This window comes from Stegodyphus dumicola, chromosome 8, assembly GCF_044657685.1.
Source record: "Stegodyphus dumicola isolate Sdum_Otavi_A_Nest chromosome 8, ASM4465768v1".
Lineage (NCBI taxonomy): Eukaryota > Metazoa > Arthropoda > Arachnida > Araneae > Eresidae > Stegodyphus > Stegodyphus dumicola.
The window spans coordinates 86781173-86807136 of record NC_140775.1 but is presented as its reverse complement, the minus strand read 5'-3'; the positions used below and the strand labels follow the sequence as shown (position 1 = coordinate 86807136).

At 31.7% G+C, this 25964-nt stretch overlaps 1 protein-coding gene across 4 annotated transcripts in view; it reads left to right on the top strand.

Annotated features, from left to right (window-relative positions):
* Positions 1 to 25964, top strand: part of LOC118199366 (splicing factor 1-like) — an 83976-nt gene that overhangs the window by 28641 nt on the left and 29371 nt on the right. For all 4 annotated transcript variants that reach the window (XM_035371206.2, XM_035371205.2, XM_035371204.2 and 1 more), the window contains 3 exons: positions 852 to 1151; positions 7541 to 7711; positions 24141 to 24371. In XM_035371206.2, the coding sequence (XP_035227097.1) occupies positions 852 to 1151; positions 7541 to 7711; positions 24141 to 24371 (702 nt within the window). The remainder of the gene's footprint in view (positions 1 to 851; positions 1152 to 7540; positions 7712 to 24140; positions 24372 to 25964) is intronic.

The window sequence follows — 25964 nt, the reverse complement described above, 5'->3', positions numbered from 1 at the left end:
CATAATTTTTCAAAATCGCTTCCAAATTGAATATTTTGGATTGAAATTTATTGGTTATGTTGAATAATAATTTCAAATTTAAAAAATGGGTCACTAAGCCAGTGGCCCAGATTACATTCACAACCTGATATATAAAAGAATTTTAATTCAAGTCTCATTCAGCATTTGATGCTCAATTCTGACTTTCAGGCATATATTTTGGCTTTATTTGTGCTCCTCAGTTCTAGCTTGTTATTCTTCCAAGAATGTATTAATAGGTAGATCTTAATTTAATTAGTACAGTATCAGGGAAAACTAATGCTCCATAGGATATGAGTAAGTGTATGTAAAACATAAAAATTATATTTTATTATTGAATGATTCATTTGTCAATCTAGATTCTGCATGTCAAATTTCTCTATAGCTGATTTGTTTTATAATCTAAGTGTCGTGTACAATAATGTTAATTTATTTATCCTTTGTTAACTTGTAATCCATGTTACTGTAAATTCACTATATTTAAAATAAATAAGGAAAGTTTGGCGTGATTGATTGTAACAAATTGGATACAGTATTTAAAATAGTTCATATAGTTCATTGAAATTCTTGAGATGCTTAACTTTTGCCTTCTATATATTCCAAGTCAAGAATTCATTTTAATTGTACAAAAAAAAATTGTGGTATATTTTGTATTCTTTACTAGTTTTCCTTTGGATATTTCTTTAGTTTTATTATTATTTAATATAAAAATAGGTTTCTGATTCTTTCGTTTTACTGCAAAGTATTTATCAAAACTAATTTAAAATGTTTTGGTCTGAGATAGTAAGATAGGTTTAACTTGTAGTAATAGGCATTTATATGTTAAATTTCAGATAAAGGAAATCATTCGACAAGGTGTAGAAGTTCCAGAAGGGCAGAATGATTTAAGAAGAATGCAACTGCGAGAGTTAGCTCTGCTGAATGGGACTTTGCGAGAAAATGATGGACCTCGTTGCACAAATTGTGGAGCTACTACTCACAGAAGTTGGCAGTGCCCTGACAAACCAAATGTTACAAATAATGTTATTTGTACAAATTGTGGTTCTGCCGGTCATATTGCTAAAGATTGTCGTGAACAAAAAAATCCAACTGGAGTGATGGGAGCTCCAGATAAAGCAAAAATTGATGAAGAGGTATAAACCTTTTTCAGACTGAATTTATAATTAAAAGTTAGGTAAAATGCACTATGAATGTTTAATATTAGTATTCTATCTAATACAAAATATATTTGTTCAAATAATCTTTGTTTCTCGGCAAATAATGTAAAAATTCAGAATATTAAAATGTATGGCATATAAGAGTATTGATAATATCAATTTCACAAAATGTTTACATTTATGTTATTTTTTAATATTAAGTTTAATCTCAAGTTATGAAATGTATATTGAACTGATTTTTAGTGATATCATTCTTTAATTTTCAGTCCTGGTGAAATTATGCATTTTATATAGTTATTTGTTATGAAAATCTTATATAATATGAAGGCTAAGCCAGTTTTTTTTTTAGAAGCCTTCCATGATAGCATAATTCTGTTTGCAAAATACTCTTATGTGTCTCAAAATGAATGCCTAATCTTTTTAAAAAGAATATGTATTGCTTTACTATTCAATCTTTAAACTGAATTCAGGCAGAGCAAATTAATCTTGTAATAAATGCCACTTGAAAGGGATGCATGTATTCCTTTTAACCACATAGTAGCATTTTGAGATTGTTCTCAATATATTGTTGTGAAGTATAATTTAAGAAATTGCCATCTTAAATATATTATGGTAGGTATGCTCTATTATGCTGTGTTAAGATGTTTTATTGTGTCATGCTGTACAAGATATTTGAAAGCTTTATTTCTTTAACTCTCTGAGCAGCATGGTTTTTTGGACCTATTGATGAAAAGCAATATGTAAACAACATTTGTTTGCTAGATGTGCATAATTGCTTTATTTGGTGTTTTTTTTCATAATCTTCTATTCATTAGTGCAATATTTAGATCATTAAAGAATATAAGAAAACAAAATACTTTAAATAACAGGTTAAAGTATACTAAGTGACAGAAAATTTCATGATCGGATAAAAGGAGTTTTGCTGCTCAGAGACTTTGGAATTTTTCCTAAATGTGTACTTTCAGTTACAAAGTTTCTTAAAATGAAATAATTAAGAAAAATTTCAGCACTGTTACTAAAACAGTTTTAAAAATGGAAAATTTAATTTTTTACAAGGTCTAGTGAAGCAAAAAGCCCAGCTAATAAAAAAATTAGTCATGCTATACAAGTTAAATACAAAAAGTTTTTTTGCTTCTATGTTTGTATCATAACTGCATACTGATTTTTAAGAACTTATTAAAAAATATTTTATTTTGGCTGAAAATATGCATCAGAAAATGATCTTAGCAAATTTATTTCATAATAGTTTAAATAAAAATTTTATAAATTTTACTTGTAGTATTATGGAACTTCCTTTATTTATTAAAATATGACGAATACAGAGGCTGTATGCACAGTTTTTAGATAACTTCGCTATATATATATAAAAAAAAAAAAAAAAAATCTACTTGAAAATTTTTTGAAACTGCAACTATATTTTTGAAGGTATAAATTATCATCTGCTACCTGACATTTTTGTTTTAATGCAAATTGACACTTTTAAAGAAGTGGTGGATGGAAGGTTATATTTGTGTTCTTTCCTGAGAAAATTGTTCCTATGCAATTATTAAAAACCACTGTGAAAGCTATGGTTTTTCAATATATAAAGCTATGATAGATAATATTGTCAACAAGAAAGAAAAATAACGTCAAAGTTTTGCATCAAATGAAAAAGTTGTTCCAAATACACATCCAAGGAAGAAGATTTAAATCTTAAAAAGTCGAAAAAACATAAGGTCCGTTGTCTTTTTCTCTATGACATATCGCCAAATGCAGAACATGCTGCAGAATTCTTTATGAGAAGCAATGTTTCAAAGCATGTAAAGAAAGTTTTTCAAAGGGATTTATGCTTGTTAATGGGTTTTCGTATAACAGCAAAACAAAAATAAACAAAGTGGTGGAAAATGTTAAGCTTAACTCCACATATTATCAGAAGCATATTGTATACCTAATTTTCAAATACGAAATACCTTCTCTTTAGCTACAGTGCCATCAATCAGTAGAATTGCATCAAAACAAAGCAAGCAGTGATGCATCAAAATTCACTGTTGATTTCCTGGAAAAAATGGAACAAGATACCATTATCAGGGCCATAACCTTCACTTATATATCTACTAAATATTCTAATGTATCACCCATGGATTTTTGCACTTTTGGAATTTTAAAGAGCCGTTTGTCTAAACATCTACTTATAACCCTCCTTGGACTTAGCTATTCAAGAGGAACAGGATAAAACTTCTCTTCCAATATTGCGAAAAGCTTTGTTGCCTTAAAAATTATGGTGTAGAAACATAGTCAAGAATAAGGGCTATCAAACAAAGCATTAAAAACACAAAACTATTTGGTTATATATTTCTGTAAATATAACGAAAATCATCTAAAACATGTACAAACACCTTCTGTATTCTACTAATAGAAGTTTTTGCTTTATGGGACCATCTAAAATAAAATTTTGTATTCTTCAGACGGTTATCTTATGGTGTTAAATGAAACTGCCCTCGTAAAATTCTCTGCCTTATTTCAATGAAATTTGTAAACTGTGTATCTAAAAACAGTGTCTAAAAACTGTGTTCTGTAAGATTCAGAGCCATTTTACATTAGTTATGAAACATAAATTTAAGAACTGTAAAGACATTTCTGTCCTGACTCTTTCTGAAAATCAGATAGTTGTTAACAAATTCTTCATAATTCATAAAGAAGGCATTTATACTTGTTTTAAAAATGCAGTTTTGTATGCTTATCTTAATTATTTTTATAATACTTTTAAATATGTCTTTGATCTGCATGAGGCTGATAAATAGTAATAAGCATTCATAAAGAAAATTTTTTCATATGCAGAAACTTCTAGGCCTTTTCATCTTATTCTCTCTGCACAAGTTTTCCACCATTTCATTAGTTTAATATTCCCTCTGAGAAGGATTCTTTATCTTCCCATTTTCATCATTTCATAACAGTTGAAGTGGTTCTCTTACCCATTGGAAAATATTTTTCTTGGAAACATCACTTCGGTTTCTGGAAGGCGTGGAATTCAGTGTGCTGATAATATGGTTGATAGACTAATGAATTAAAGTGCAATTTCTCCAGAATCTGAAAATAATCCATAAAATGTCTGCAAAGTTAGAAAGGATACAAAACTCCAGTTTTTTACACATCCATTATCTCTAACATCCAGTCAGATTTGTATATATTGTCTTATATCTTTCTGTAGGAGGGAAAAAATCCTCCATATCTTAGGAGGTGCTTGCTATTATCTTTCCATTCTCTATTTCATTTTTTCAAAGTTTGTAATGACTAATTATTTTATTGCCTCCTTTGTTGTGTTTCTGGGTTGAACCACATTTGATTTTGTGTGGCTTAGCAAAATAGCAATTAACAGCAATCTTCCCTGGTCATTCATTTATATCTCTGATTAAGTGGTCTTAGAAATTGTACTGGTACTAGACTTTCTCATGGGCCTAGAATTCTATTCTTGAATGTATTCAGATGAGTATTGTTTGTTGTGATCCAATAATGATCTGCAAAAATCGGGTGAAGTTAATGCTTTATCAATAGTCATATTCACTGGCAGTCTTGAACATGATTGAAAAGAGAGGACTATGTCATAATAACTGAGTTGTACTGTAGATTTTTCAATAATGTTCATTTGTAATTATATGCAGTTAGAAGGATTTTTGATATATTAAGTAAATTTTTTTTTTAATGTTGTAGATTATTTATAAGGTTTCAGTTTCTTTGGTTTTTTCATTATATTTATGCTGATAAAATTGAAAAACAGAGGAACAAAGATTCGTTGCTAAACAATTACTTGTCTAACTAGAAGTTGCCAAACTTCCAGTAGCTTTAAGTGCAGTTGCATGGCATAGCTGTATGTATGATCGCTAGCAAAAACATTTATATGCAGTAGAATTTTAGAAATCCGCAACGCTTGGGACCAGAAGTTGTGCGGATTTTAGGATTTTGCGGATTTCAGGACAGAAAAGATAAAGCATAATATTCGGGCTAAAAGTGCAAAAATTAATAAGGCGTATTAGTTACATTTAATTAAATTATTATATACATTATTGCAATAATTTATTATATGCATTAAATTATTACATATATAAATTGATTATTCATTGTATTATATGTACACAGAATCGAGGTTTGCCGATTTCGCCTCATGCAAAGATTTCCGGTTTCGGATTCCAGTGTTAGAATCACTGTTGCTGTAAAATTTCAACAGCTTTTCTTCATTTTTCCATGTATAATACACAATCGTGTCGCAATTCCATACCATTCTGCTATAAATCGAGGAGTAGCACCTGCTTCCATCTTTTGCAGAATTTGCACTTTTTGCGTTACCGTCAATGCAACGTGTTTACGTTTTTCAACGTTGCAAGCAGCAAAATCACGAGTGTGTTTCTTATCTGTCATTGTATTAAAAAGGGCTGAAATTAAAAATATTCTTAATTTATCCACAAAATATCCAGATAAAAAAAAAAGGCAGCACTAAACAATCTCGTGAAATGAAATAACAAAGCTCAGAAAATACAGCAACATGAATCGTGAACTTGAACAAAGAGTTGAGTGAATCATCTGCTTTTTTACCTGGACGCAGATTAGAGGGAAAAAAACTTATTTATTTTATCTTATTTTTTAAACTTTTTTATATCAATAATCTGGTATTTCGTTTTGACTCATTCGGTAATTATGACATCATTATTCGGTAAGTATTTTTTTCTTCGATATTTCGTACTCATTGTTGCAGTTTCCGGAACCTATAAACTGAATGTTTATATTCTGAGAGGCAATGCGGATTTCAGGTCAGCGGATTTTCGGTATTTGACTGTATTAATATTGTGGAAGTGTATGACCATCTTGCCACTAGGCTAATCCCCAAAAAAATTTGAATTAAACATTGATAATTGGAACCTTGCAAGAGATACTATCCGAAATTTTGGAGCAACTGAATGCACTTAATTTACATTGAATTTGTTATTGTTAAATGTAGATGTCAGACAATGTAAATAACAAACAGTTTATGCAACAATGTTGTGTGTTAACCACCATTAAACTCAACATTTTAGTCTTAGTTTCTGCAACTGTTGTTTTCTCAAGAAAATGTTTTACTTTCGTTTATAGCTGATGAAGGAAGCACGTTTTCTTGCTGTGAAGTATCAAACTGGTATATATCTTACCAAAAAATTTTTTGGACATGTTACCTTATAATGCAAAAAATCCAAAATTTACAATCTAAAAATTTGAAATTGCTGTTTAGCATCTCAAAAAAAAAGTTTTCCGTAACAAATTGTAAAAGAAAAATCTAACAAATTTAAAAAACATGAGTCATGCAAATATTTTGCTTTTCTAAATTAAAAACTAAATCTTTAATATCAAGTAATATTAAAACTCATTTAATATGGAATTTAAATTTAAAAACTCTGGCATTTGTTTCTACATTTTTTTATCAGAAAGATCGGAATTATATAAAGCAGGATAAACAGAATATATATATATAAGGGTTTCTAAAATACATTGGTTTCTAGATTATTTTTTATAAAAAATTAATTTTTTTAAAAAAAGTTTAATACTTGACTTTACTTGCCTGTTTCTCAAAAGACTTCATTAGTATTTTCCTTTTAGAACTTTAATTCTTAAATGCTAATTTCTAAGGTTACCACTTTATTGGTATTTCTTTTTGGACATTCTTCACTTTTTACTTTTGGTTTTGACTTTTACCCTTGCCTACAAGAATGACGAAACACGAATTGAATGATTGGAGAGTTAGGTTTGAAGGCAACTTTCCCTTGATAAGTCTGTCTCCTGCCTGCTCAACAGTCATTCACTTATGCATTTTTAAAAAAAATTGTTTGGATTAATTTTAATTTGCTAAATTAGTGAATTTATTTTCATGGATATTAGTTTTGCACTTGATTTGCTTATGCTTCTGAATTTAAATGATATTGTAGATTAGTTCGAGAATTAAGTATTTTATATGTTTGCACTTTTTTTAAAATTATTTTGGCTTTAAATTTGCTTTTTTTTTTTTTTTTTTTTTTTTTTTTGTTAAATTTTGTCTTTAAATTTGCTTTTTTACTTTTATATGTGTTTGTTAAAATTTAAATTATTTAATTAAATTTATTTAATTAAATTCAATTTGTTGTTATATATATATATATATGGTTGTTTTTAGACATATTTTACAATGATTGTATTTAATACTTGAGGGCAGATTTTTATTCAATAATTATTTGGTTGGAAATATTTTCTGGTCTTTGTATTAATTATAGTGATTTTTACAACCTTTTATTATTTTGTTATTAAAAAATTGTATAATTTTGCTTGTTTTATCTCTTTTGTAAATTCAAAAAATGACTTGTATGTTGGGAATTTTCTATTTTCTGTAGTATATGTCATTAATGGCAGAACTTGGGGAAGGCCCGCCTGTTCCTAACAAGATGGGCTCTGTGGGATCAAGCACTCCATCTTCAGTAACACCACTGCAAGCACCACCAGGGCCACCTCGTGCAATTATGGCTCCACCACCATCAATATCAACAACACAATTCCAAGCCACAGTGAGTTCTTTATATTGCTTGAGATGTGCTAGAAATGTTGAAGGTTTATTAGAAACTTATATATTCAAACAAAATAACAACAAAGTAAAGTTGTAAAACAAAGTAAAATCGTAAATCAGTATTCTGCATCCATTTTCTGTCTTTTTGAAAATGTTTCATCATTTTTTAGTCCCTTTAGTTCTCTTCCCCCCTTACTTTTTAAAAAAATTATTATGTTAAACCCAATGTTCCCAAACTGGTGGCCTGTGAATGTATTTGTTGTTAATGTAGTTCTATAGTTTTAGAAACATAGATATATATATACTGAATTTATGTGTGTAATTGCTGTTGAAGGAAAAAGATAGGAAATCAGTGAGGGCTCTGTTACTGTATGGCATATATTACATAAAGCATAGGCTTGTATGCCAAACTGCGGGACTGGGGTAAGGTGGGAGAACTTCTTATGCTGGCACAATCAGTAAACTTAGTTTGCCAGCTGACAGTTGGGGATGCTTCATTTTTCTGGTGTTTCCAGTTTTTTTCCTATTGATTTTAGTTGGTTAGCTAGATGCATAGTTGTATTGTTCATTTACTGTATACTACATGAAGATAAACTGATGGACATTTTACAAAATCAGTTTATTTGTACTTTTTGTTAGATCTACATTACAACAAAATATATTTAGAATTTTGCATAACTTTTTAGTGTGGTTTTCATAAGAAAATTCATCTTGCTGGATATAAGTTGTAAATAAAGTTATAAAAGTAATTGTAATTAAGAGATAAACTGCAAGCCATGTTTATAAAAAAAACAAGTAAAAGAAAATTGGATGGCAAAGGATATACTTTTCAAGGTAAATTGAAAACTGTGTCTTTTTATGGTGATATATGCTAATAACATTGCATGTTTTATTTGTAATAAAGGAATATCAGCTCCAAAAAATGCAATTTATGTTGTCCCCAATTAAGTAAAGAACCTAATTGACTAATGAGCATCTGCTGCCTGTTATGAAGATACTGCTTTCCAATAATTTTTCTCCAAGGTTACAAACTTTATTAGGTCAAAACATCACTATATTATTGTCAAAAATAAGAAAGTTTATTTACTTCCAAGCATATGGTAATTTGTTGTTATTTATTTTGTCTAACCTGGAAAGTTTTCTCTGAAAACTTGAAAGACTTTTCATTGTGTAGCTTTAATGTAAATTATTTAGTAGTTTATTCCCAAAAATTTAGTATTTAGCTGTGGTATGTTTGAATTACAAAGCGTAACAAATTTCCTGCAAGTTAGATTTTGGACAAAAAATAAGCATAAATTAAAAATTTTTCCATTATGTTATTATTGTTGTTTATGGATGTTGGTAAATATTTAATAAGTAAAATTTAAGTTTTTTGTCTTTGTTTCAAGAAAATTTTTTTGAAATAAAAAATACAAATACCCAGATGCGATAAAATTACACATTCTTCATGTAGTATGAGTTTTAAATTACGAGTTTAATCTACTGAGCAACATTGTGTTTTGGATTTCCTTATAAAGAGCTGTATTTAAATATCATTTATTTGGCTAGATTTGTATAATTATTTAATCTGAATAATTTTATAACTTTTCATTTATTGGGATGAGATGATATTTATGTATTTATAATATTTAAAAAGCAAAGTAACAAATACCAAACAATAACAAATCTTATTATGAGATGAAAAGTGGTAATGCTACTGTAAGGATTGGGAGTATGCTTAATTTTATTTATTACTTTAAGTATAGTTTCTTGAAGGATAAATTATTTTTATAATTCTTATTGAAATTGTAGTAAAAAAAGGCTGTACATTTTCATGTGATAAATTAAAAGTTTGGCATGATATTCAGCACACAAAAGTGTGATATTGAAGTTTAATATGAAAGGAAAAGACTTTTAGCTTTGTTACACAGAAACAAAGAACTGAGGTTTCTTTCAGACATTCTGGAAATTATTGCAATCGATGTTCATTCTTATTTAAATATCTGCATTTTGGAATCTGACCTCATACCATATTTTTATAAAGCATATTCTATTAAATTTGAAATTCGTCTTAACATTACTTAATTTTTACAAACGTTATCTAATTCAGATTTCTAATATTATCTATATAATTCTAAATATTATATAATTCAGAAATTTCCAAAAGGTATTATATTAATCATATAGATAAAAATATTTGAGTAATAAAAGAATTACTGTTTTTAGTCAATTTTAGAATGTGACACATGGTAAAGTAGCTACTTTTTTTTAAAAAAATTAATTACTGCAGATATTTCTCTTCAAGGGTATGTATTTAATATTCTGCCTGCAGTTGGCACAAAGCATTAAGCTGTGCTGTGCTACATCTGACGCAAAAATTCCAGGAATTATAAGATAATATTAATACTAAATGCTAAATTTTATTAAGTATATTGACTGCAAAGACTAATTTGTGGGTTTTAAATATCTATCCATCATCCATAACTGAAAGCTCAAGTCACCAGAATATTTTCAAATTTTAGAAGCTCTCTATCTTCCCCCCCCCTTTTTTTTTTTTTTTTTTTTTTTGGTGTGTGTGTGCGTGTAAGATTAAGCAAACAAAGAGATTCAGAGTCAGTTTAATTTTTGTAAGAAAACAATATAAGTTAACACCTGTTTATTTGTTTTTCAATCACATTTTCAAAAAAAGTGATTAGAATTTCAGACTTGTCATCAACAGAAACCAGATCCTGACATCAAGAAAAGTGCCACTTATGTGAAAATGGATGAACATTGGTAGTGCAGTGTAAAAAAATTATGACAAACAATTTAAGTTTTCTATATGTTATATCCATATGTTTATTAACTAAATAAAGAGCAATCTGTTCCTTCAAATTTCTGCTAGAATGACTGGTGCAAGTTTGGTAAGATCTCTGCCAATTTTCATGATCAACAGAATTTTGTTTTGCTTCAGTGCTTATGTCTGGAATGTCCTTTTTTTCTTTCAAAATATTGCATAATTTAAATTTGAGCATTTGATATTCAAGTTGATACCAAATAAAATGACACTTTTTTTTTATAGTTTAAGACCAGAAAATTTTTCTTCCCTTCATTTGGCTTTTCTACTACAACTTGCATTTTTTATATGACCAGTTATCCAAAATTTTTACATATCCGGAATTTGGAATTTCCTGAGCTTTCTGGATAGTGAAATTTTGCATATTTATCAGTGGGAAGTACCATTTTTTAAATTTGTATAAAGGGGAAAAAAAAAAGTTTTTAATAAGGTTGCTTGAGTAAGCTACCAAATCAATCAGTACAAAGTAAAATGTATTGTTGTACTGCAATTAAAATATAAATCATTTAATTATTGCTTTTGCCCAGGAGTGTGTTCTGAATTTCAATGAAAAGCACATATGCTGCTCAGTGCCAAATTTTTAAATAATTATATTAATGTTTGGGAATTGGTATTAATATGTATTTCAAACTTGGCTGTATTATTTGTAAGTGAAACTTTGGGGAATATCATGTAGCATATTAAATAATGAAGTGTGCATGTCTTTCATCAGTTTTGAAAACTGAAGTGGAAATTGTTATAAAATTTTAAAATTAGTTTCGAAGATTGTTAAACAATTTATATAGTAACTACTGTTAAATTTTACTTGGTTTATGAAGATTACATTATAGTTTACATCTATATATAATCAGTTAGTCAATTATATTACTTAATTGTTGATTAATCTCATTAGTGAGAAAAAGTCATCCCACCGGTGCATTCGATCCTGATATTGGCAGAATAAGTTAAGTAAATGTTTTCACTCAAAAAGTTTTGAATATTGCTGCTTTTTTATAGATGGTATTAATTCACATATAGGTCCATTTTCAATTTGAAGGGGAAAATAAAGTAAAATCATTTAAAATGTTTCATAGTATGGACTAGTGCTAAATTTATTTATTAATTGTTCAAAGTCCATTTTTCTGTAAATTTTACCAAAAACATTTTGGGAAAATTATGCTTGAAGAACAAATTTTCATTTCATTTAAAAAGCTCACAAATTCAGATTTAGGATAAAAACCAGACTTTTCGGTATTCTGTTTGCATTATTTATAATTTCACAATACATTTTTCCATTATCACACTTTTCAGTGCGTATTTTGTCTTTTGGAAAAAAAGTTCTTTCACTATTGTGTCCTGTTTGACTACACTTTTTAATTGAAATAAGCAGAGAATTGTTTAGTTTCTGTGATATTCACATAACTGCAATTTGTATCATTTGGAAATAATAAAAGATAGCCATGACAGCTTTGCTTCTCTTACCAGTTTTATGTAATTTTATGTATTTTTGGTATCAACATGCTGATTAAAATCTCTAAAGTAGCAGCTTTTATTAAAAAAATTTTATAATTTGTTATTTAAATAAAATTCATTACATTTAATAACTGCACCTTTATAAAGCTTTATGGGTATTTTCTGCTGATTTAAATAAAAACCTCTTCTAAATCATTCAAATGTGGAAAGCTTATAAACTTTTTCTAATATAAAGCACTTTTTTTTTTTTTTATTTTTTTTTATTTTTTTTTATTTTGGAATAACTACTAATAGCACAATGAAGTGGCTAAATTCATCTTTGATCTTTGTAACATATTTTGCCCCTCTGAAACAGCTGAAAAGAACCAAACAAAAAAATTTCTTTTTAACAACATAAATTACTAAATGGCTAATTTTTTAGCATTATATATTGTAAGAAAGTCTTTCACTTTAAATTTTTTAGTTACTACACATGCCTATTAAAAAAAAGCAAAGTCTTTAATTTTTAATGCCCCCTTCACACACAGGCAAAAATTTCAAAAGCTAAGTATCTGTTGAATAATATCTGGTACTTATTATCCAGTTGACCATAAAAGTTATCTAGCATCAAACCATCAGAGTTGGTGGAGATCCTGTCAATCATTCCTGCAAAATTTTTAAGGAATTCACATCTGTTTGTTAATAAAAAATCAATGTTCTATTGGTCCCCTCCCCGTCGCCACTTCAGAAAAAGGTTCTTGTTGATTTCTACTATTTTGTTGACCCTCTGATTTAACCAAAAGCTCTGAGTACGAACCCTGCCATGAGGTAACCAAAAAAGGTTCTTGCATTTTGGACAGTTAGAAAGAAAATGTCATAAAAAAAATGATAAGCACCGCTAATCCTCAAAGTAATCACCATCGGCATCCAGCCAAAGAGAGGCTAGCTGTGCGATGATATCACAGTAAAACTCAGGAGTCTTGGATGCAAAAAGTCTGTGAGGGCCTTTTTGATGTCTTGCTGGTTGTTGAAGGGTTTCCCACAAAGATAGTTGCCCAGGGAAGGGAAAAGGTGATGGTCTGGGGAGTGTGGTGGATGGGGTAGTGTCTCCCAGTTTAGTCGCTGGATGGTGTCTCTGGCCTCTCGAGCCACATGCGGCCTCGCATTGTTATAGAGGAGGAGTACACCTTTACGATTGACCAATGCTGGCTCTTTATGCATCAATGCCTGATGCACATGTTCGAACTGCTGTGAGTACTGGCCTGCCATGATGGTTTGGCCTACTGGCAGGAGCTCATAGTGCATTTCTTGGTGACTAGTCTACCAGATACAGAGTATAATCTTATGTAGGTGGAGAGAAGGTCTCGCAATGTGAGGCATAGGGATCCGTGGTGACAACCAATGTCTGGAATGCTTGGGTGTGTCATACTAGACCCACTTTTCATTGCTGCCGAGTACTCGATCAAATATGAATGCATTGTGGTGTCGAGTAAAGCAATGACAAACAGGCAGCGACACGCTGTTGCTTTTTTGCATCAGACAGTGAGTTAGGTACCCACTTGCTCAGATTGTATGTCTTTCCTATGCAGTGCAAATGGCATCTGATCGTTTCATCAGATACCTGGAAGTGTGCAGCAAACTCACCATATGTTTGACTAATGTCACTCTCTATGGGTGCTCTCAGAGCCTCATTGTCCAGCGCTTGTGGCCAACTGCTGTATGGTGCATCACTAAGAGACATATCCCCTGACCTTAACTTCTGGAACTATTGCCTAGCAATTTTTTCATTAATGGTATCATTCCCAAAGGCCTGCCAGATTATGCGACTTGATTCTGCTGCTGACAAGCCCACTTTAAAATCATATAGCAAGCAACTCTGAATGAGTGCCTTTGACATGTCTATTTAAATCAATCGCTGTGTGAGTTATGTTTGAATTACCGATGCAACACACTTTTATACTCACGATCAGTGTCCGGACTTCTATCCTAACCACTTCATCGCCAGGTTTGGCAACTATTTTTATGTTAGGGTTCAGTCTTCCAATGTCATATCAGAAATGGCAAGAACATTTTTTATGTTACCTTGTAATAATTGTTTTAATCTCTTAACTCTTTTGTAGGCCGTATTCAGTTGACCATATTGTGTCTCGCATTTTTATGTTGGGATGCTCTAATCTTGAAAATAATCTCTTTGCTGTTCTGTAAAAGGCAGGTCCTGTATTTTAATTGCATTTTCAAAATGCAAGAAGAAATATAGCAATAACAGCAAATTTATATCCTTGTTCGTAAAAACATGAGGTGGCTTATCAAGAACCAGTCAAGTTTACATCAAACAAAAGTGCACATATTATGAATATGTTGTTACATATGCTTTGCAACAGTTTCATTGTCGACAGGATTGCATGTTACATTATCCTTTAAAAGCATCTGAGGTTTCATTCTCAGTTGTGTTTCAGATTTCTAGAAAAGATACTTAAATAGATTACTTAGTCACGTAGAACATCAAGATCTTCAGAAATAAGGATTAGCTAGTCTTAATTCTTTTAAGCTTAAAATCATCATTTTTGTTTCGTTTTTTTCATATTTCCTTGGTGCCAAGTGTTGCCAATTTATTTTGGCTTCTTTCCTGGCAATAATCGTCTTTGTAATCATCACTTCTGCAACCAAATTTTTCATCTTATTGTAAATTTATTTATTTTTTAATTTGCAATGTATTGCATTATCTGGGATTTGGTATAGTTCTCAGTAATTGATTTTAATCATTACTGTGATCTAGACTATAAATGTTATACACAATATGTTAAGCAGTTTTGTCATGTTATTATAAAAGGCGAAGCCCCCAGCCAAAACAAGTTTAGACATCAGGCCAATGTAGTTTTGTCACTGTATTCTTCATATCCTATTTAATTGCTCGGACTGCAGCAGAAAGCAGATAACATAATAGTGCAATAAATGCCAAAAAGGCACTGCCAAGATTTAGATTCTTAACCGCTTCCCTTTCAAATGTTTTTGAAAAAAATTGTAAAAAATCATCACATTTTTAAAATTTTATTATTATTTACAATGAAACAAATCAAAATGTGCAGTTTTAAGTTGAATTTTTAATTTTTTGAAGGTGTAAAAGCATTTAGTTTTAATATTAGTGTACTATCCCAAGTTATCTTGGGCAAAAAAAAAAAAAAAAAAAAAAAAAAAAAAAAAAAAAAAAAAAAAAAAGTTAAATATTAGTCTTTATATGATAATTTTTGAAACAAGGGAGAACACAAAGTGATACCTGACTTTCTGTACACTGATATCTGGTCACTTTTCTTACTGGCTTACTGCTGGAATCTCTTTTACGGGAGCACAGAGTGCACTGTCTCGTTGAATTTGATTTTTTTTTCACCTCTTCATAATCACTATCTGAAAAATCATCACTTTCGCTATCTTGCAGCATCGCCATTATTTTATTTTTTTTCAACGCAAGTATCCTTCTTTATACATTACTAATCCACAAGCCAACATATACTATACAATAGGAAAACACGTGACCAGTCCCATCAAAAGAACAGTGCAACCAACAAAACTTGGCAAACTGCCATTCAAAGCTGAATACTTCCTTTCATTTCCTCCAGGCCAAGTAAAACCATAATAAAACAAATCATACTAACAAATTCTGCTTCGCCCGAGTTTTCTCAGAATAATAATTAACTGCAGTATGTATGAACCCCAGATAACTCAAGATAATCAGGCAAGCGGTTAAATAAATTCATTTAGCTTTGTATGCATTCCATTGGAGAAATGTTCTCTGCTAGACTATATGCCATTTTTAATCTTATGCCTGCTGCTCAGTCGTACATTTTTTTTTTTACTGCAGTTTATTAATTGTTTTTTATTTTAGTTTTGCTTATTTTAATCACTTAAGAAGCAATAAATGTAACTACTTTTTTTTTCTATATTTATTTCTGTTTCATGTCTATCTTTTTTGTAAAGGGTTTCAGAGATGAAACCAATAGCAGAGTTACCAACTCTCCCGATTTAGGCAGGAGACTCCCGATTTTCAACCACTCTCCCGCCAACCCGATTTACAATATATTTCTCCCGACTTTTTCTTATTCTTAACATTTTTCACATTTTTATGGAACTTGGCTTAATACTTCGTTATATGAACAAAAAAAAAAAAAAAAGTGATTTTGGACATCTGAAAGCAATTGAATTTTATCTAGATTATATCTAAAACAAAACCTTGCAAATCAGTTGAGAATTTCTCCTTTGTGAGTGAGAGCATACATATCCAGAAACGTCGTTCTCCAGTTCTCCAATGGGCATCGAGCTCCACTTCGTGTCATCTGGCATATATCGGCCCATGAGCACAAAGCAAGCTCAAAACTGTTAGTTGCATGTTCTTTAGTTATTTCGTTCTGCCCTGAGTTGTGTGAGTACACATGCCTTCGGGAAATAGTTTTAAAAATTATCATCTTTTGTTATGTCTGTGAGAAAGGTGAAATACTCGTGTACGTTTCAAAAATCGTACATAATTGACTTTCCTTCCATTATTTTCTCAAGGAAATGTAATAAATTTGCGATGTGTACCATCTGTCGTTGCGATTTTTCGATTTTGCATGGTAGAAGGGCGGATGTTCTCAAACATGTGCATACACAAAAACACAACGACAACATGAGTTGTTTTGAAAAAAACGGAAAATTAAATTTTTCTTCGGAAACAAAGGACCGAAAAGTTATTATTGCAGAATGTCTGTTCTCTGCCTTTTTACTGGAGCACAACCTGCCACTGAATGCATCAGATCACGCTGCAGCTTTATTTAGAAAAATGTTTCCCGAGAGTGAAATCGCTAAGAAATACTCAAGTGCAAGGACCAAAACAAGTGTAATTGTTAAAGAAATGGGTTTGAAAAATAAATCTTTAGTCATTGATTGCATTAAAACAGCTCCATCCTGCCTCTTTACGAATGGAAGCAATAATACCGATTCAAAATTGTATCCAGTTGTTTCTTTTTTTTTAATCCAGAATCTTCAGAAATTGAGTGAAGTTTATTTTCTGTCCCCACTTTAGAAGGACATTCGACAGGCTTTAATATAGCGCAGCTAATTATTAAAACTTTAAAAGAAAATGCAGTCCCTCTGGATAATTTGCTTAGCACTTGGTGCTGTAACAGCTTTAAATAGTATTAAAATCTTGTAGTTTAAATAATTTAAATAATTGAACATTAAGTTATTTGTGAATGGCAATATTTGAAACCAGACTCGAGTGCCACGTGCGACTCTCGCACGAAGAATGTAATTTTTTTTTAAATGTTAGAATATGTTTTCTCTTCTTGTTTGTATGTCGCCATTTTTTTGAGTGTTAAATAAAAGTTATTGCTGTGTTCCATCATTGGAGTTGCTTCATTTCGCCAAAGTATTACAGTCTTAATTTTAGTCTTATTTTGGAGGCACCGACCAAGATCGAATAATCGTGCGTATTTTTATTTTATTAGTTCATCACTGAACATAATATTAGTGATACCAGATTATTACTTCCTGTTCATATAGAATTGCTTTATTTTATTAGTTCATCACTGAACGCAATATTAGCGATACCAGATTATTATTTCCTGTTAATATTAAATTGTCTTATTTTATTACCGTATTTGATATTATATTTAATATTCATTTTAGTTGTGCAGACGGTAGATATATATATTGCTCTATGTTATTATTCTTATTTTAATCACAATTAATGTGGTAGAGAGAATGAACTTCATATAATTTAAATATTTCATTTTTGAGGTATACGTACTTAACAAAGTGCATTTAATTTCGTGATTCCTGACTGCATTAATTAATTAAAGTAATTGAATTGAGCTATTTTGAGGAAATATAAAGAAAACAGTGTTCGTTAATTTTAAACATAAAAACAATGTCTTACTTAGGAAGAGCTCGTAAGGAAGATTTGCAAAATCTCGCGGCTGAACTGGGAGTTCATGTGACTGCAGATTTGAAAATAGTCGATTTAAAACAGAAAATTGTTGAAAGTAGAGATTATGATGAAGTATTCGTCAAAGGAGTCTTAAACACAATAATAGAAGAACGGAAAGTGAGGGAGGAAAGGGAAGAACGGAAAGAGAGGGAGTAAAGAGAAGAACGGAAAGAGAGGGAGGAAAGGGAAAGAGAAGAACGTAGGAGACAGGAAGAGCGGAGAAGGAAAGAACAGTATGAATTAGAGAGATTAAGACTTGAAGCAGAGACAAAGTCTCAAAATACCGGACAGATCCGGCCGAAAACGGAGCTGCGTCACCTTATGCAGAAATTCGATGACAAGAAAGGAGATATCAGTCTATATTTGCTATTGTTTGAAAGGCAAGCAGAATGGGCTAAAATTGATAAAGAAGAATTTGTATCTCATTTACTAGGACTACTTCCTTACGAAGTAACCCAGTTAATAGCTAGAGAACCCTCCGATAAAGCTAAAGACTATGAACACGTGAAGAATTTATTGTTAAGACGGTTTAAACTAAGCCCGGAAAAGTTTAGGCAGAAATTTATGAAACATCAAAAGAGTACCGAATCCACATGGGTGGATTTCAGTAATGAAATAGAAAATTATTGCAAGGAATGGGTGACTGGTCTAGGAGTTAAGACTTTTGATCAGTTGCTAGATTTGATGGTGATTGACCAACTTAAGCGTCGAGTTCCTCCTGAAATTCGAGATCATTTTCTTGATGAGTGGGTAGAGATGATTTCATCTAAAAAATTAGCTGAAAAACTTGATGCCTATGAAAACGTTTGCGGAAACTTTAAAAAAAAGCCTGTAGTGGATAGGCAGAAAGAAAGATACAATGCACTAACTCAAGGTAAATTGAGTTCAGATAATAAAAATAAAACTGAAAACAAAATGTCATCAGGATTTAATACGCAAAGCTTGTTTCATAGACCTAGAAGTCCACGTCCAGATGATAAATATGAAAAACAAAAGACGCCACAATGCTATCAGTGTGGGTCCTATCAACATTTAAGGCCCCAATGTCCAAAACTTAAGAATAGTACTGAATCTCCTGCTAATCTTAACAGAATTAGTGCAAAACCAGAGGATAAATTTCTATTACCTTATACTAGTATGGGTTACGTAAATGGTCATAAAATTCCTATATTAAGGGATTCAGGTGCTAGTATTGATATAGTTTGTCGCAAATACATCACGCCGGAAATGCTGACAGGTGAAAATGTGTGGGTGCAACAGCTATTAGACTTGAATCCAACCTGTTTACCATTGGCTGAGATCGAACTAAATTGCGATCTTGGGCGAATAATAACTAAGGCTGCCATTATTAGAAATGAACTCGACAAAGGAAGGTATTTATTAGGAATCGAACTTTTGCACTGTTGAATAAACAAGGAAAGGAGCCTGATAGTTGTCCTCACCAGGTTAATGCTGTCTCTACTAGAGCTCAAAGGAAAAGAGAAATAGCTGAAGAGAAGCTCTTGGAACCGATGAAGGAAGAAAATAAAGCATCCAGAGATGTTTTTGAAGAAGAAGATAATTTACCGGAACTAAATACGGAAGATGAAGCTCTCATGAAACTGGTAAAAATTGACTCAGAAGAAATTGCACAACTTCAGCTTGCTGATAAGGAACTGTCTAAAATCATCCAAGAAGTTAAAGAAGGTACATGCAAAAATGAGAACTATAGTCTGACAGGAAAAGAACTTTTAGTTAAAAAAACGACGGATAAAATGGGCTTTGAAAGACAGCTTGTCGTTATACCTTAAAAACTCAAGCCATCAATTATAAAGATGTGCCACGAAGGAACTTCTGGTCATTTGGGTGTCAAAAAGACCAAAGACAGACTTGCTAGATATTTTTACTGGATGAGGTGTTACAAAGAAACTGAAGATTTTGTAAGAACCTGTGATGCTTGTCAGCTCGCTGGAAAAGGAAATGACAAAAAGAAGGCTCCAATGACATTAGTACCAGTAATTTCCGAAATATTCACTAAAATAAAAGCCGATGCCGTTGGTCCGCTACCTATTTCGAAGACTGGAAAAAAATATATTATTACAGCTCTGTGTATGTCGTCCAAATATCCAGATGCTGTAGCGGTGACAGACATTTCTTCGCCATCTGTGATTGATGCTTTCTTACAGATTTTCAGTCGTATGGGTTTCCCAAAAGTGATCCAAACAGATCAGGGGACCTCTTTCGTCAGTGCTTTGACAGAGGAATTTTTGGAGCGTTTCGGCATTAAACATGTAAGAAGCTCTGTGTATCATCCGCAGAGTAATCCCGTTGAGCGATTCCATAGAACGCTAAAAAGGGTGTTAAGAGTCGTATGTATAGGAGCGACTTCGGATTGGGAGAATTATCTACCATCAGTTCTTTTTGCTCTCAGAACAGTCACACACGAAAGCACTGGTTTTACACCAGCAGAATTAGTTCATGGCAAAAACCTACGAACGCCAGTCACTTTACTTTATGAGCAGTGGCTAGAACCGATTGAAGAAAGTAATAATGTTGTCAGTTACGTTTTCGAACTTATTAATCGAATGAAGAAATGCCAAGAACTTGCCGTGGAAAACATGAAAGAAGCTCAACAACGGAGGAAAACATGGTACGATCGAAACGCAGTGAAAAGAGAATTTGCTAGAGGAGATTTAGTTCTTGTTTTATCAACGAATCGTCAAAATAAACTAGAAGTACAGTGGAAAGGACCTGGAAAAATAGAGCAAAAAAATTTCAGAAACCAATGATATTGTAAGTTTCGAGGAACAAAATGAGCCAAATCAAGTATATCACATTAACATGCTTAAACCATATTACAAAAGACCAGAAATGATTAATATGATAACTGAAGTGGAAGGAGACTTAGAAATGGACATTCCTCGTTTACCTTCCAATCCAAGTATATTAAATTTCTCGGACATCATAGAGGAGAATGAACTCGAGAAAAGGTTGAAATCCGAGCAAATAGAAGATTTACGAAAGATTTTATGGAAATATTCTGGTTGTTTTTCAAATAATCCTGGACTAACAAACTTAGTTTGTCACGATATTGAGCTATTAAATAACGAACCAATACAAATAAAGCCATACAGACTGTCACCCCGACAGACTGAAATTCTCAAAAAGGAAATACAGAAAATGCTCGATCTTAAAATTATAGAGCCGGGAGAATCGGACTATACATCTCCCATGATTTTGATAGAATCTTCATCAAAGGATCCTCGGCCTTGTATTGATTATCGTAAACTCAATGCTGTTACTAAAACTGAATACTATCCTTTGCCTAATATTGAAGAACGTATTGAAACTGTAGCAAAAGCAAAATATATTACCCTATTAGATTTATCTAGAGGCTACTGGCAAATTCCGTTAACAGAAAGAGCCCAAAGATATGCAACGTTTGTAACTAGTTTTGGAAGTTTCAGGCCTCTACGTTTACCCTTTGGATTAAAAAATGCCCCATATTTTTTTAGCAAAGTTATGACTAAAGTCCTGGCTGGATGCGAAGGTTTCGCTGTACCATACCTGGAATGACATTGCCATTTACTCAGAAAACTGGGAAGAGCACCTTAAAAACTTAACTTCTGTTCTAGAAAGAATACAGAAAGCAAATTTACGACTAAAACCATCAAAATGTAAATTTGCACAAGATCAAGTGAGATACCTAGGCCATGTTGTGGGACAAGGACAACGAACCCCGGATGAAGTAAAGATCCTGGCTGTAAAGGAGTATCCTACACCTAAAACCAAAACAGAAGTACGTGCTTTCTTAGGACTGGTAGGGTATTATCGCCAGTACATACCGAGATTTTCAGAAATTGCTTCACCCCTCACGGACGCTTTGAAGGGGGTAACAAAAAAAGGAAATATACAATGGTCTGAAATATGTGACAGAGCTTTTAAAAATTTAAAAGTGTTGCTATGCAAGAAACCAATTCTGTATGCTCCCGATTTTGATAAAAGGTTTATTATACAAACCGATGCCTCAGACAATGGCATGGGTATAGTACTATGCCAATTAGATGATGAACAACGTGAACATCCTATCTTGTATATAAGCAAAAAATTTACTAAGTTTGAAAAGAATTATTGTACTACTGAAAAGGAGTGCGCTGCTATCATCTACGCTATCAAGAAACTGCATTTTTATCTGGATGGTCAGCAAGAATTCTTGATTCAAACTGATCATAATCCTTTGGTCTGGCTACAATCCAACGCCAAATGTAACTCTAGATTGATGCGCTGGGCACTCTCATTACAACCTTATAATTTTAAGGTCATTCATCGCAAAGGATCTTTGCACAAGAACGTAGATGTTCTGAGTAGAATTAAGTAATGTAACTCTTAGTGTATGTAACCACGTTTAGAATTAATTTTATTGTTTAATGTATGCTCAACTAATGTATTTGAACGTTCTCCATTTCTTTCTTTTTAAATGTGGTGTAAAAGTATTGTTTAAAACTTAAAATTTTTTGGCCTGAAATTTAGAAATTTATAAGAGAAATAACCTTTGCTCTTTAAGCAAATGAGCAAGCCGAGCTTATTAAACTGTCAAATTTTACAGAACTTTTCCCTTCGGAAAAAGTCTCTCCGTTGGGGGAGAGGTTGTAACAGCTTTAAATAGTATTAAAATCTTGTAGTTTAAATAATTTAAATAGTTGAACATTAAGTTATTTGTGAATGGCAATATTTGAAACCAGACTCGAGTGCCACGTGCGACTCTCGCACGAAGAATGTATTTTTTTTTTAAATTTTAGAATATGTTTTCTCTTCTTGTTTGTATGTTGCCATTTTTTTGAGTGTTAAATAAAAGTTATTGCTGTGTTCCATCATTGGAGTTGCTTCATTTCGCCAAAGAAGCATCACAGTGCTAATAATGCACCAGTAATAATAGGCTTGAAGACTGGTGTTGCAGGCATCTTCAGAAAGGAAAATTCAGATTTGCAGATTATGAGGTGTACCTGTCACCTCTTAAATTTAGCAGCTTCTTTACCAATAAATGTGGATGAACACATTGTTGATATTTGTTATTATCTTGAAAGGAGTTTTAAAAGAAGGAAAAATTGAAACATTTCCAACAGCTACATAACTAATATTAGTGATGACGCATTAGAAAAACTTTTATTAGAGAAAGCAGGCCTACGTGACAATTGCTATGAACAAAATTATGAAGTTTCTTTCTTAACAAAAGCAAAATCTGCCACTGTTCATAACATTTGTATGAAAACTGATTAAAGTTTTTTTTTTTTTTTTTTCCGCTTCAACGATGCAAGTAATAAAAATGTTTTTTATGTGTAAGGTATTTTTGTGTTGCTTGCATTGGAGAATTAGTAACTATTTAAAGTTAATTCATTATTAAAAACTGTATTTTTATCATTTAAAAAAGTCTTTTTAACATTGTGAAAAATCTCCCAATTTCTTAAAAAAGTCTTCTGATTTATGAGTGTCATAGGTTGGCAAGTATGCAATAGAAATTTTATAAAGAGAGGAGAAAACTCAAGAATAAAAATATTTGGAGGGAAAAAATAAGCCAAAATATATTAATAAGGCACTAAAAATGCTTTACTGATTGCTTTAACAGAAAAGTACCAGATATCTTGGCGGAGGAGTTGGTGTTCAGTGTTCTACAAGATAATCCATGGTCATATACTTAGGGCTTGGTTCTATTTATTATTGAGGCATGTTAAAAAATCTCAGACTCATTAATTTTTCAAAATACTATGATCATAGTAGCCTTCTTTCATACTAAATTATGGCTCATGTTCAATATTGTAGTTGTATTTGGTGCATCTAATAATAGTCACTAGTTTTCTTAGATGCCCCAATGCAAATGTATATGGGCAGGATTTTTTTAATTATGTAATTTCAAAATAAAGCCTCATTTTTAAAGAATTTTAGTTTTATAGTGCTGTACTCAAAATAATATCCGATATCTGCTTTCCAAGCCAGTAATTTTAAGATCTGAAAAAATAAATACTGCAGTGGACATAATTTACTCTGCTATATTAAATTTGGTATGTGTGATGTCTTATAATTAAAATGACTTATTGTAGCCTATTGCAGTACAAAAATAAGTTTTTAACTTCTAGGCAATTAATATATATTCTAGAAGAAAAACAAGAAAATTGATATTTATTTATCAAGTTTTTAAGATTTCATTTGTATCATTTTGCTGTTTTAATTGTTTAAATATTATATTTTCAGAGTACTCAATCATTGTTTAACAATGCACAAAATAAAACAACATTTGTGCGAGCTACTGCACCCTCTACTACGGTGATGCAGACTTCTATGTTTGTTCCACCACCTGTTATGTCTCAAATGCCTCCGCCGCCCCCACCTGTATCTTCAACTATAACTCAGCTGATGCCACCATGGACGCAGCCACCCTTTCAAGCTCCTACATCTATCCAGCAAAGTGTTTTAACTACACAGGTATAGTTTTAGAAAAGCATTACTCAAATTATTTTTCATTAAAGTTCTGATCAATTATGTTGATGTGTTTAGAATAGGCAATATTTTATAATATGTTGTACATTCCTCCACGTACAATTTATGTGACTAAGAACAGTTTTTTTTTTCCTTGAGGGTCTGTAAATTTTCATGAAATATTTCTGAACAATTTATATCATATTAGGATCATTTAAAAATCATTTTATTAGGTATATACTATTATGCAAAAATTAAAATAGGACAGGCTGTCAGATGTGATGCCACTCAGCGGTGTTTTATTATCCTCAGTACAAGGTACACTGTTAATGTATAAGACGACGAAAAAAGGAAACAACACTGACAAACAAAGCAATTCAAAAAATGCAGAGACCTTTTCTTCAAAAGTGGAATCTAGGCACAGCTGGGCAGAAAAGGAAACATCGGAAGAAAAAAAAAAAAAAAAAATTATGTACAATGATCTCTGTGATTAAATGTGCACTGTCATATCATGCTTAATGCGAAATCATCAACAAGCTTTTAAGGCTTCGTGAGCCATTCTCTTGTAGCTGATCACAGCTGCAGAATCATTGCTGGTAATGTGATACTAGGCATATCCCAAAAACATCCGTTAGTGGTTAATTAGATTTAGGTTTAGAGGGCTATGTTGCTAATATCTTCATTCTTTAACAGCTCAGTAATGGCTGCTGTATTAATGAAATGTAACATTATCATCCATGAAGAGAAATTCAGGCCTCACAGAATCTCCAAAAAGACACACAGATGTAGAAGAATCTCAATGTGGCAGTGCTCGCCCTTGACTGAACCTTTTTTGGAAAATTTGAAACTCTGTGTAACCACGTAGTTTTTTCCTTTTCTCAAACAAGAACTCTTACCTCTAAATCAGTGCCTTTCAATTTTACTGGAGGGTTGATTGCATGTTCCTCATCTTCTGCAAGTGTTCGGAATTTCGAGTGAGACCAGGGTTCGTAGCGGTCCTTACAAGTGCTTATAAGTCCTTATATTTGAAAATAAAATATAAAGGCCCTTATAGGTGCTTGCTTTTTCTTTAAAGCCCTTATTTTTTTGTTTTTAGTGCTTATTTTTTGCTTTTAGTGCTTTTTTAATCCTTTTTTTTTTTTTTTTTTAATGAACGTGCATTTTTTTTCCGTACCGAAGCCGAAACTAAATAAACAACTTTTCTTCCTTATATGCAATGTCAGATGGTGAATCATACTCCCGGAAATTTGCTTTTCCTCCCTTTTTCTGCATTACCGTAACCTATGGTGTGCGCGAGAGTACAGACAGGTGCACGTCGTTCTATTGGTCAAAGAATTGCGAAAATGGTAGAAAATTCCGTTACATTCGGTATTCTTTTCCTCCCACCCAAATACTACACACGTTTGAATTTCTATCAAGATTTTAATAATTTGCATTCTCGTTCCGCGTGGTCAGTTCATATTCGTGTTTATTATGATCGTTATGCTTATATTATGAGTATATGCATGAATATTTATAATAATATAGTTGCAGTAACTGCTGAAGTATAGATAAACTTCCAAAAATGGGTGTGTTTTTACACAGATTAGCTTTCTAGGG